General features: G+C 44.0%; 1 protein-coding gene across 1 annotated transcript in view; it reads left to right on the top strand.

Annotated features, from left to right (window-relative positions):
* Nucleotides 1-12,677, top strand: part of wdr59 (WD repeat domain 59) — a 105,332-nt gene that overhangs the window by 14,445 nt on the left and 78,210 nt on the right. Inside the window, exons 5-10 of the mRNA XM_052505208.1 lie at nt 578-663; nt 828-908; nt 2,295-2,333; nt 3,525-3,562; nt 4,394-4,482; nt 9,651-9,767. Coding sequence (XP_052361168.1) covers nt 578-663; nt 828-908; nt 2,295-2,333; nt 3,525-3,562; nt 4,394-4,482; nt 9,651-9,767 — 450 coding nt within the window. The remainder of the gene's footprint in view (nt 1-577; nt 664-827; nt 909-2,294; nt 2,334-3,524; nt 3,563-4,393; nt 4,483-9,650; nt 9,768-12,677) is intronic.

Raw genomic sequence — 12,677 nt, forward strand, 5'->3', positions numbered from 1 at the left:
CCCGAGAGTGGTTGAGCAGGCTCAGGTCTTATCCAGAGAGTCGTTGAGCAGGCTCAGGTCTTATCCCGAGAGTCGTTGAGCAGGCTCAGGTCTTATCCCGAGAGTGGTTGAGCAGGCTCAGGTCTTATCCCGAGAGTCGTTGAGCAGGCTCAGGTCTTATCCCGAGAGTCGTCGAGCAGGCTCAGGTCTTATCCCGAGAGTGGTTGAGCAGGCTCAGGTCTTATCCCGAGAGTCGTTGAGCAGGCTCAGGTCTTATCCCGAGAGTGGTTGAGCAGGCTCAGGTCTTATCCCGAGAGTGGTTGAGCAGGCTCAGGTCTTATCCCGAGAGTGGTCGAGCAGGCTCAGGTCTTATCCCGAGAGTGGTTGAGCAGGCTCAGGTCTTATCCCGAGAGTCGTTGAGCAGGCTCAGGTCTTATCCCGAGAGTCGTCGAGCAGGCTCAGGTCTTATCCCGAGATCTTTGTTCAGGTCAAACTGCATCCTGTGAGAGTGGTGGTCTTCCCACATGGAACCGTAACATCCTGGTCCTGAACAGACCCAGTGTCTGTGAGCTGTCTGACGAGGGGTTTATGTTTACAGAGTAACCAGCGAGTTGACCTGTACACATGGCGTGATGGCTGTGGGGACGTCCACGCGACCCTGCAGGGACACACACGAGTCATCAGGTAACACAGAGGAGATGGGTCCCAAATGGCTCCCGTTTCCCTATGGGTCAGAAGTAGTGCCCCTATACAGGGGATATGGTGCGATGTGGGACACAGCCTGATCTGTCTGGGTATGTACTGGGGGTCTATGTTGCCAGGTCACTGACTGTGGTTGTATCCTACAGTGACTTGGACTGGTCCTGGTTCGAACCGGAGTATCTGGTCACCAGCTCTGTAGACACCTACATCTGTATCTGGGATACCAGGTAGGATATCCTCTATACTGTCAACACTACTCTCTGTACCAGGTAGGATATCCCTCTATACTGTCAACACTACTCTCTGTACCAGGTAGGATATCCCTCTATACTGTCAACACTACTCTCTGTACCAGGTAGGGTTTACCCTCTATACTGTCAACACTACTCTCTGTACCAGGTAGGATATCCCTCTATACTGTCAACACTACTCTCTGTACCAGGTAGGATATCCCTCTATACTGTCAACACTACTCTCTGTACCAGGTAGGATATCCCTCTATACTGTCAACACTACTCTCTGTACCAGGTAGGATATCCCTCTATACTGTCAACACTACTCTCTGTACCAGGTAGGATATCCCTCTATACTGTCAACACTACTCTCTGTACCAGGTAGGATATCCCCACTATACTGTCAACACTACTCTCTGTACCAGGTAGGATATCTCTCTATACTGTCAACACTACTCTCTGTACCAGGTAGGATATCCCCTCTATACTGTCAACACTACTCTCTGTACCAGGTAGGATATCCTCTATACTGTCAACACTACTCTCTGTACCAGGTAGGATATCCCTCTATACTGTCAACACTACTCTCTGTACCAGGTAGGATATCCCTCTATACTGTCAACACTACTCTCTGTACCAGGTAGGATATCCCTCTATACTGTCAACACTACTCTCTGTACCAGGTAGGATATCCCTCTATACTGTCAACACTACTCTCTGTACCAGGTAGGATATCCCTCTATACTGTCAACACTACTCTCTGTACCAGGTAGGATATCCCCACTATACTGTCAACACTACTCTCTGTACCAGGTAGGATATCTCTCTATACTGTCAACACTACTCTCTGTACCAGGTAGGATATCCCCACTATACTGTCAACACTACTCTCTGTACCAGGTAGGATATCCCTCTATACTGTCAACACTACTCTCTGTACCAGGTAGGATATCCCCACTATACTGTCAACACTACTCTCTGTACCAGGTAGGATATCCCTCTATACTGTCAACACTACTCTCTGTACCAGGTAGGATATCCCCACTATACTGTCAACACTACTCTCTGTACCAGGTAGGGTTTACCCTCTATACTGTCAACACTACTCTCTGTACCAGGTAGGATATCCCTCTATACTGTCAACACTACTCTCTGTACCAGGTAGGATATCTCTCTATACTGTCAACACTACTCTCTGTACCAGGTAGGATATCTCTCTATACTGTCAACACTACTCTCTGTACCAGGTAGGATATCTCTCTATACTGTCAACACTACTCTCTGTACCAGGTAGGATATCCCTCTATACTGTCAACACTACTCTCTGTACCAGGTAGGATATCCCACTATCCTGTCAACACTACTCTCTGTACCAGGTAGGATATCCCTCTATACTGTCAACACTACTCTCTGTACCAGGTAGGATATCCCTCTATACTGTCAACACTACTCTCTGTACCAGGTAGGATATCTCTCTATACTGTCAACACTACTCTCTGTACCAGGTAGGATATCTCTCTATACTGTCAACACTACTCTCTGTACCAGGTAGGATATCCCTCTATACTGTCAACACTACTCTCTGTACCAGGTAGGATATCCCACTATACTGTCAACACTACTCTCTGTACCAGGTAGGATATCCCTCTATACTGTCAACACTACTCTCTGTACCAGGTAGGATATCCCTTTATACTGTCAACACTACTCTCTGTACCAGGTAGGATATCCCTCTATACTGTCAACACTACTCTCTGTACCAGGTAGGATATCCCTTTATACTGTCAACACTACTCTCTGTACCAGGTAGGATATCCCACTATACTGTCAACACTACTCTCTGTACCAGGTAGAATATCCCTCTATACTGTCAACACTACTCTCTGTACCAGGTAGGGTTTACCCTCTATACTGTCAACACTACTCTCTGAACCAGGTAGGGTTTACCCTCGATACTGTCAACACTACTCTCTGTACCAGGTAGGATATCCCTCTATACTGTCAATACTACTCTCTGTACCAGGTAGAATATCCCTCTATACTGTCAACACTACTCTCTGTACCAGGTAGGGTTTACCCTCTATACTGTCAACACTACTCTCTGTACCAGGTAGGATATCCCTCTATACTGTCAATACTACTCTCTGTACCAGGTAGGGTTTACCCTCTATACTGTCAACACTACTCTCTGTACCAGGTAGGGTTTACCCTCTATACTGTCAACACTACTCTCTGTACCAGGTAGGATATCTCTCTATACTGTCAACACTACTCTCTGAACCAGGTAGGGTTTACCCTCGATACTGTCAACACTACTCTCTGTACCAGGTAGGATATCTCTCTATACTGTCAACACTACTCTCTGAACCAGGTAGGGTTTACCCTCGATACTGTCAACACTACTCTCTGTACCAGGTAGGATATCCCACTATACTGTCAACACTACTCTCTCTCTCTCCCTCTCTCTCTCCATCCATGCTTTAATCTGTTTTCTCTTCCCATGTTGAATGATGTAGAGGATGTTTTTAGTTCAGGACTTAATGTCTGTCTGGGAAACCAGCCCTGAGATGAAATGATTGATATTCTGCCTGTAAATCTGTCTGATCTCAGAGACACGAGGAAACCTACTGTGGCGTTGTCTGCAGTGGGTGAGTAGCACTTCCATCTTTCAATAATCACAGTTTTACCTCTCTAGGTCATCTGTCTTGGATTCACTGTCCTCTCTCTCTCTCTCTCTCTCTCTCTCTCTCACCATCTCTCTCTCTCTCTCTCTCTCTATCACCATCTCTCTCTCTCTCTATCACCATCTCTCTCTCTCTCTCCATCTCTCTAACCATCTCTCCATCTCTCTCTCCATCTCATCTCTCCATCTCCATCTCTCCATCTCTCTCTCTCTCTCTCACCATCTCTCTCTCTCTCTATCACCATCTCTCTCTATATCACCATCTCTCTCTCTCTCTCTAATCACCATCTCTCCCTCTCCCTCTCTCTCTCTCTCTCTCTTATCACATCTCTCTCTCTAATCACTCTCTCTCTCTCTCTTATCACATCTCTCTCTCTAATCACCATCTCTCTCTCTCTTATCACCATCTCTCTCTCTCACGCTCTCTCACACCATCTCTCTCTCTCTCTCTCTCTCTCTCTCACCATCTCTCTCTCTCTCTCTCTCTCTCTCACCATCTCTCTCTCACCATCTCTCTCTCTCACCATCTCTCTCTCTCACCTCTCTCTCGGGTCTCCCAGGTCAAGTGGAACACACCATCTACCTTCTCCTCCAGTCATCTCTCTCTCTCACCATCTCTCTCAGTACACCATCTCTCTCTGTCAGTCTCTCAGTACTACATCTCTAATCATTATCTCTCTCACTCTAATAACCTCTCTAGGGTCTCTCTCCTCTCTCTGTCACACTATCCTAGGGTCTCTCTCACACCATCTCTCTCTGTCTCTCTCACCATCTCTCCCTCTCTCTGTCTCTGTAGCGGGGGCGTCCCAGGTCAAGTGGAACAAGCGTAATCAGTACCTTCTGGCCTCCAGTCATGATGGAGATGTTCGCATCTGGGACAAGAGGGTCAGTACTGCATTATAACCACATTATAACCTGTGTAGGGTCAGTACTGCATTATAACCACATTATAACCTGTGTAGGGTCAGTACTGCATTATAACCACATTATAACCTGTGTAGGGTCAGTACTGCATTATAACCACATTATAACCTGTGTAGGGTCAGTACTGCATTATAACCACATTATAACCTGTGTAGGGTCAGTACTGCATTATAACCTGTGTAGGGTCAGTACTGCATTATAACCTGTGTAGGGTCAGTACTGCATTATAACCACATTATAACCTGTGTAGGGTCAGTACTGCATTATAACCACATTATAACCTGTGTAGGGTCAGTACTGCATTATAACCACATTATAACCTGTGTAGGGTCAGTACTGCATTATAACCTGTGTAGGGTCAGTACTGCATTATAACCACATTATAACCTGTGTAGGGTCAGTACTGCATTATAACCACATTATAACCTGTGTAGGGTCAGTACTGCATTATAACCACATTATAACCTGTGTAGGGTCAGTACTGCATTATAACCACATTATAACCTGTGTAGGGTCAGTACTGCATTATAACCTGTGTAGGTCAGTACTGCATTATAACCACATTATAACCTGTGTAGGGTCAGTACTGCATTATAACCACATTATAACCTGTGTAGGGTCAGTACTGCATTATAACCACATTATAACCTGTGTAGGGTCAGTACTACATTATAACCTGTGTAGGGTCAGTACTGCATTATAACCACATTATAACCTGTGTAGGGTCAGTACTGCATTATAACCACATTATAACCTGTGTAGGGTCAGTACTGCATTATAACCACATTATAACCTGTGTAGGGTCAGTACTGCATTATAACCTGTGTAGTGTCAGTACTGCATTATAACCACATTATAACCTGTGTAGGGTCAGTACTGCATTATAACCACATTATAACCTGTGTAGGGTCAGTACTGCATTATAACCACATTATAACCTGTGTAGGGTCAGTACTGCATTATAACCTGTGTAGGCTCAGTACTGCATTATAACCACATTATAACCTGTGTAGGGTCAGTACTGCATTATAACCACATTATAACCTGTGTAGGGTCAGTACTGCATTATAACCACATTATAACCTGTGTAGGGTCAGTACTGCATTATAACCACATTATAACCTGTGTAGGGTCAGTACTGCATTATAACCTGTGTAGGGTCAGTACTGCATTATAACCACATTATAACCTGTGTAGGGTCAGTACTGCATTATAACCACATTATAACCTGTGTAGGGTCAGTACCACATTATAACCTGTGTAGGGTCAGCATTATACCACATTATAACCTGTGTAGGGTCAGTACTGCATTATCAGTACTACATTATAACCACATTATAACCTGTGTAGGGTCAGTACTACATTATAACCACATTATAACCTGTGTAGGGTCAGTACTGCATTATAACCACATTATAACCTGTGTAGGGTCAGTACTACATTATATAACCTGTGTAGGGTCAGTACACATTATAACCTGTGTAGGGTCAGTACTGCATTATAACCACATTATAACCTGTGTAGGGTCAGTACTGCATTATAACCACATTATAACCTGTGTAGGGTCAGTACTACATTATAACCTGTGTAGGGTCAGTACTACATTATAACCTGTGTAGGGTCAGTACTACATTATAACCTGTGTAGGGTCAGTACTACATTATAACCTGTGTAGGGTCAGTACTACATTATAACCTGTGTAGGGTCAGTACTACATTATAACCTGTGTAGGGTCAGTACTACATTATAACCTGTGTAGGGTCAGTACTACATTATAACCTGTGTAGGGTCAGTACTACATTATAACCACATTATAACCTGTGTAGGGTCAGTACTGCATTATAACCACATTATAACCTGTGTAGGGTCGGTACTGCATTATAACCACATTATAACCTGTGTAGGGTCAGTACTGCATTATAACCACATTATAACCTGTGTAGGGTCAGTACTGCATTATAACCACATTATAACCTGTGTAGGGTCAGTACTGCATTATAACCACATTATAACCTGTGTAGGGTCAGTACTGCATTATAAACATTATAACCTGTGTAGGGTCAGTACATTATACATTATAACCTGTGTAGGGTCAGTACTGCATTATAACCACATTATAACCTGTGTAGGGTCAGTACTACATTATAACCTGTGTAGGGTCAGTACTACATTATAACCACATTATAACCTGTGTAGGGTCAGTACTACATTATAACCACATTATAACCTGTGTAGGGTCAGTACTGCATTATAACCTGTGTAGGGTCAGTACATTATAACCTGTGTAGGGTCAGTACTACATTATAACCACATTATAACCTGTGTAGGGTCAGTACTACATTATAACCACATTATAACCTGTGTAGGGTCAGTACTACATTATAACCACATTATAACCTGTGTAGGGTCAGTACTGCATTATAACCTGTGTACATTATAACCTGTGTAGGGTCAGTACTGCATTATAACCACATTATAACCTGTGTAGGGTCAGTACTGCATTATAACCACATTATAACCTGTGTAGGGGGTCAGTACTGCATTATAACCTGTGTAGGGTCAGTAGTATTATTATAACACATTATAACCTGTGTAGGGTCAGTACTACATTATAACCTGTGTAGGGTCAGTACATTATAACCTGTGTAGGGTCAGTACTGCATTATAACCATTATAACCTGTGTAGGGTCACATTATAACCTGTGTAGGGTCAGTACTGCATTATAACCACATTATAACCTGTGTAGGGTCAGTACTACATTATAACCTGTGTAGGGTCAGTACTACATTATAACCTGTGTAGGGTCAGTACTGCATTATAACCACATTATAACCTGTGTAGGGTCAGTACTGCATTATAACCACATTATAACCTGTGTAGGGTCAGTACTGCATTATAACCACATTATAACCTGTGTAGGGTCAGTACTGCATTATAACCACATTATAACCTGTGTAGGGTCAGTACTGCATTATAACCACATTATAACCTGTGTAGGGTCAGTACTGCATTATAACCACATTATAACCTGTGTAGGGTCAGTACTGCATTATAACCACATTATAACCTGTGTAGGGTCAGTACTACATTATAACCACACTATAACCTGTGTAGGGTCAGTACTACATTATAACCTGTGTAGGGTCAGTACTACATTATAACCTGTGTAGAGTCAGTACTACATTATAACCTGTGTAGGGTCAGTACTACATTATAACCTGTGTAGGGTCAGTACTACATTATAACCTGTGTAGGGTCAGTACTACATTATAACCTGTGTAGGGTCAGTACTACATTATAAAGGGTCAGTACTGCATTATAACCCTGTAGGGTCAGTACTACATTATAACCTGTGTAGGGTCAGTACTACATTATAACCTGTGTGTAGGGTCAGTACTACATTATAACCTGTGTAGGGTCAGTACTACATTATAACCTGTGTAGGGTCAGTACTACATTATAACCTGTGTAGGGTCATTATAACCTGTGTAGGGTCAGTACTACATTATAAACATTATAACCTGTGTAGGGTCAGTACTACATTATAACCCAGTACATTATAACCTGTGTAGGGTCAGTACTGCATTATAACCCACAGTACTACATTATAACCTGTGTAGGGTCAGTACTACATTATAACCTGTGTAGGGTCAGTACTGCATTATAACCACACTATAACCTGTGTAGGGTCAGTACTGCATTATAACCACATTATAACCTGTGTAGGGTCAGTACCACATTATAACCTGTGTAGGGTCAGTACTGCATTATAACCACATTATAACCTGTGTAGGGTCAGTACTGCATTATAACCTGTGTAGGGTCAGTACTGCATTATAACCACACTATAACCTGTGTAGGGTCAGTACTGCATTATAACCTGTGTAGGGTCAGTACCACATTATAACCTGTGTAGGGTCAGTACTGCATTATAACCTGTGTAGGGTCACATTATAACCTGTGTAGGGTCAGTACTGCATTATAACCACATTATAACCTGTGTAGGGTCAGTACTGCATTATAACCACATTATAACCTGTGTAGGGTCAGTACTGCATTATAACCTGTGTAGGGACAGTACTACATTATAACCTGTCAGTACCACATTATAACCACATTATATCCTGTCAGTACTACATTATAACCACATTATAACCTGTCAGTACTACATTATAACATGTCAGTACTACATTATAACCTGTGTAGTGAGTGTCCTCCTGTATCATGTTCAGTGAGTGTCCTCCTGTATCATGTTCAGTGAGTGTCCTCCTGTATCATGTTCAGTGAGTGTCCTCCTGTATCATGTTCAGTGATTGTCCTCCTGTATCATGTTCAGTGATTGTCCTCCTGTATCATGTTCAGTGAGTGTCCTCCTGTATCATGTTCAGTGAGTGTCCTCCTGTATCATGTTCAGTGAGTGTCCTCCTGTATCATGTTAGTGAGTGTCCTCCTGTATCATGTTCAGTGAGTGTCATGTTCAGTGAGTGTGTATCATGTTCAGTGAGTGTCCTCCTGTATCATGTTCAGTGAGTGTCCTCCTGTATCATGTTCAGTGAGTGTCCTCCTGTATCATGTTCAGTGAGTGTCCTCCTGTATCATGTTCAGTGAGTGTCCTCCTGTATCATGTTCAGTGAGTGTCCTCCTGTATCATGTTCAGTGAGTGTCCTCCTGTATCATGTTCAGTGAGTGTCCTCCTGTATCATGTTCAGTGAGTGTCCTCCTGTATCATGTTCAGTGAGTGTCCTCCTGTATCATGTTCAGTGAGTGTCCTCCTGTATCATGTTCAGTGAGTGTCCTCCTGTATCATGTTCAGTGAGTGTCCTCCTGTATCATGTTCAGTGATTGTCCTCCTGTATCATGTTCAGTGAGTGTCCTCCTGTATCATGTTCAGTGAGTGTCCTCCTGTATCATGTTCAGTGAGTGTCCTCCTGTATCATGTTCAGTGAGTGTCCTCCTGTATCATGTTCAGTGAGTGTCCTCCTGTATCATGTTCAGTGAGTGTCCTCCTGTATCATGTTCAGTGAGTGTCCTCCTGTATCATGTTCAGTGAGTGTCCTCCTGTATCATGTTCAGTGAGTGTCCCCGTGTCTTGATTTGTGCCTGATGGTCCTGTGTATCTATTTCCCAGAAACCCAACACAGCTGTGGAGTACGTTGCAGCTCACCTGTCTAAGATCCACGGTCTGGACTGGCACCCTGACAACGAATACATCCTGGCCACGTCCAGTCAGGACAACTCCGTCAGGGTAAATTACCTATCTTTCCCCAGAACGTCCAGTCAGTCAGGACAACTCCGTCAGGGTGAATTACCTATCTTTCCCCAGAACGTCCAGTCAGGGTGAATTACCCATCTTTCCCCAGAACGTCCAGTCAGGACAACTCCGTCAGGGTAAATTACCTATCTTTCCCCAGAACGTCCAGTCAGGGTGAATTACCTATCTTTCCCCAGAACGTCCAGTCAGGACAACTCCGTCAGGGTGAATTACCTATCTTTCCCCAGAACGTCCAGTCAGGACAACTCCGTCAGGGTGAATTACCTATCTTTCCCCAGAACGTCCAGTCAGGACAACTCCGTCAGGGTGAATTACCTATCTTTCCCCAGAACGTCCAGTCAGGACAACTCCGTCAGGGTGAATTACCTATCTTTCCCCAGAACGTCCAGTCAGGACAACTCCGTCAGGGTGAATTACCTATCTTTCCCCAGAACGTCCAGTCAGGACAACTCCGTCAGGGTGAATTACCTATCTTTCCCCAGAACGTCCAGTCAGGACAACTCCGTCAGGGTGAATTACCTATCTTTCCCCAGAACGTCCAGTCAGGACAACTCCGTCAGGGTGAATTACCTATCTTTCCCCAGAACGTCCAGTCAGGACAACTCCGTCAGGGTAAATGACCTATCTTTCCCCAGAACGTCCAGTCAGGGTGAATTACCCATCTTTCCCCAGAACGTCCAGTCAGGACAACTCCGTCAGGGTAAATTACCTATCTTTCCCCAGAACGTCCAGTCAGGACAACTCCGTCAGCGTAAATTACCTATCTTTCCCCAGAACGTCCAGTCAGGACAACTCCGTCAGCGTAAATTACCTATCTTTCCCCAGAACGTCCAGTCAGGGTGAATTACCCATCTTTCCCCAGAACTTCCAGTCAGGACAATTCCGTCAGGGTGAATTACCTATCTTTCCCCAGAACGTCCAGTCAGGGTGAATTACCCATCTTTCCCCAGAACGTCCAGTCAGGACAATTCCGTCAGGGTGAATTACCTATCTTTCCCCAGAACGTCCAGTCAGGGTGAATTACCTATCTTTCCCCAGAACGTCCAGTCAGGACAATTCCGTCAGGGTGAATTACCTATCTTTCCCCAGAACGTCCAGTCATGGTGAATTACCTATCTTTCCCCAGAACGTCCAGTCAGGGTGAATTACCTATCTTTCCCCAGAACGTCCAGTCAGGCAGGACAATTCCGTCAGGGTGAATTACCTATCTTTCCCCAGAACGTCCAGTCAGGGTGAATTACCTATCTTTCCCCAGAACGTCCAGTCAGGACAACTCCGTCAGGGTAAATTACCTATCTTTCCCCAGAACGTCCAGTCAGGCAGGACAATTCCGTCAGGGTGAATTACCTATCTTTCCCCAGAACGTCCAGTCAGGGTGAATTACCTATCTTTCCCCAGAACGTCCAGTCAGGACAACTCCGTCAGGGTAAATTACCTATCTTTCCCCAGAACGTCCAGTCAGGCAGGACAATTCCGTCAGGGTGAATTACCTATCTTTCCCCAGAACGTCCAGTCAGGGTGAATTACCTATCTTTCCCCAGAACGTCCAGTCAGGACAACTCCGTCAGGGTAAATTACCTATCTTTCCCCAGAACGTCCAGTCAGGACAACTCCGTCAGCGTAAATTACCTATCTTTCCCCAGAACGTCCAGTCAGGACAATTCCGTCAGGGTGAATTACCTATCTTTCCCCAGAACGTCCAGTCAGGGTGAATTACCCATCTTTCCCCAGAACGTCCAGTCAGGACAATTCCGTCAGGGTGAATTACCTATCTTTCCCCAGAACGTCCAGTCATGGTGAATTACCTATCTTTCCCCAGAACGTCCAGTCAGGGTGAATTACCTATCTTTCCCCAGAACGTCCAGTCAGGCAGGACAATTCCGTCAGGGTGAATTACCTATCTTTCCCCAGAACGTCCAGTCAGGACAACTCCGTCAGGGTGAATTACCTATCATTCCCCAGAACGTCCAGGCAGGACAACTCCGTCAGGGTAAATTCTTTCCCCAGAACGTCATGGCTACCGTACAATTTCAATTAAACGCAGTTTCAAAAAGCCGCCTGTTCCCGTGTAATAAATTGTTTATCATGTCACCATACATTTCCATGTATTGCTTACGAGGTTTGATTTGTTATGTTCAATAATTCACTTAATGACTCAAATTGTCAAACATCCGTTTTTAGCGCAAATAATCAACTGCGAGCCATTTGCTGCTAACAGCTGAGAACTGCAAGCTAATTGGCAAGGACAAAAACAGTCGATGTTCAGATCCCCAGAAATCCCCTGATCGCCCCCTAGTGGCGGAAGCAAGAACTGCCGAAAATGTACAGTCAAAGAGGAGAACAATTATTCTGTTAGGGAAAAATATATATTTTTTTGAATTGATGCATGCTAAGACAAAATAAACATGACACAAGCTAGTTTTAGATGCCATCTTGTCTAGTGTATTCAGGTATAATAGATCCCACCTTGTCTAGTGTATTCAGGTATAATAGATCCCACCTTGTATTCAGGTATAATAGATCCCACCTTGTCTAGTGTATTCAGGTATAATAGATCCCACCTTGTATTCAGGTATAATAGATCCCACCTTGTATTCAGGTATAATAGATCCCACCTTGTCTAGTGTATTCAGGTATAATAGATCCCACCTTGTCTAGTGTATTCAGGTATAATAGATCCCACCTTGTCTAGTGTATTCAGGTATAATAGATCCCACCTTGTCTAGTGTATTCAGGTATAATAGATCCCACCTTGTCTAGTGTATTCAGGTATAATAGATCCCACCTTGTCTAGTGTATTCAGGTATAATAGATCCCACCTTTGTCTAGTGTATTCAGGTATAATAGATCCCACCTTGTCTAGTGTATTCAGGTATAATAGAT

This window comes from Oncorhynchus keta, unplaced genomic scaffold (assembly GCF_023373465.1).
Source record: "Oncorhynchus keta strain PuntledgeMale-10-30-2019 unplaced genomic scaffold, Oket_V2 Un_contig_2290_pilon_pilon, whole genome shotgun sequence".
In the NCBI taxonomy this organism is placed as follows: Eukaryota; Metazoa; Chordata; class Actinopteri; order Salmoniformes; family Salmonidae; genus Oncorhynchus; species Oncorhynchus keta.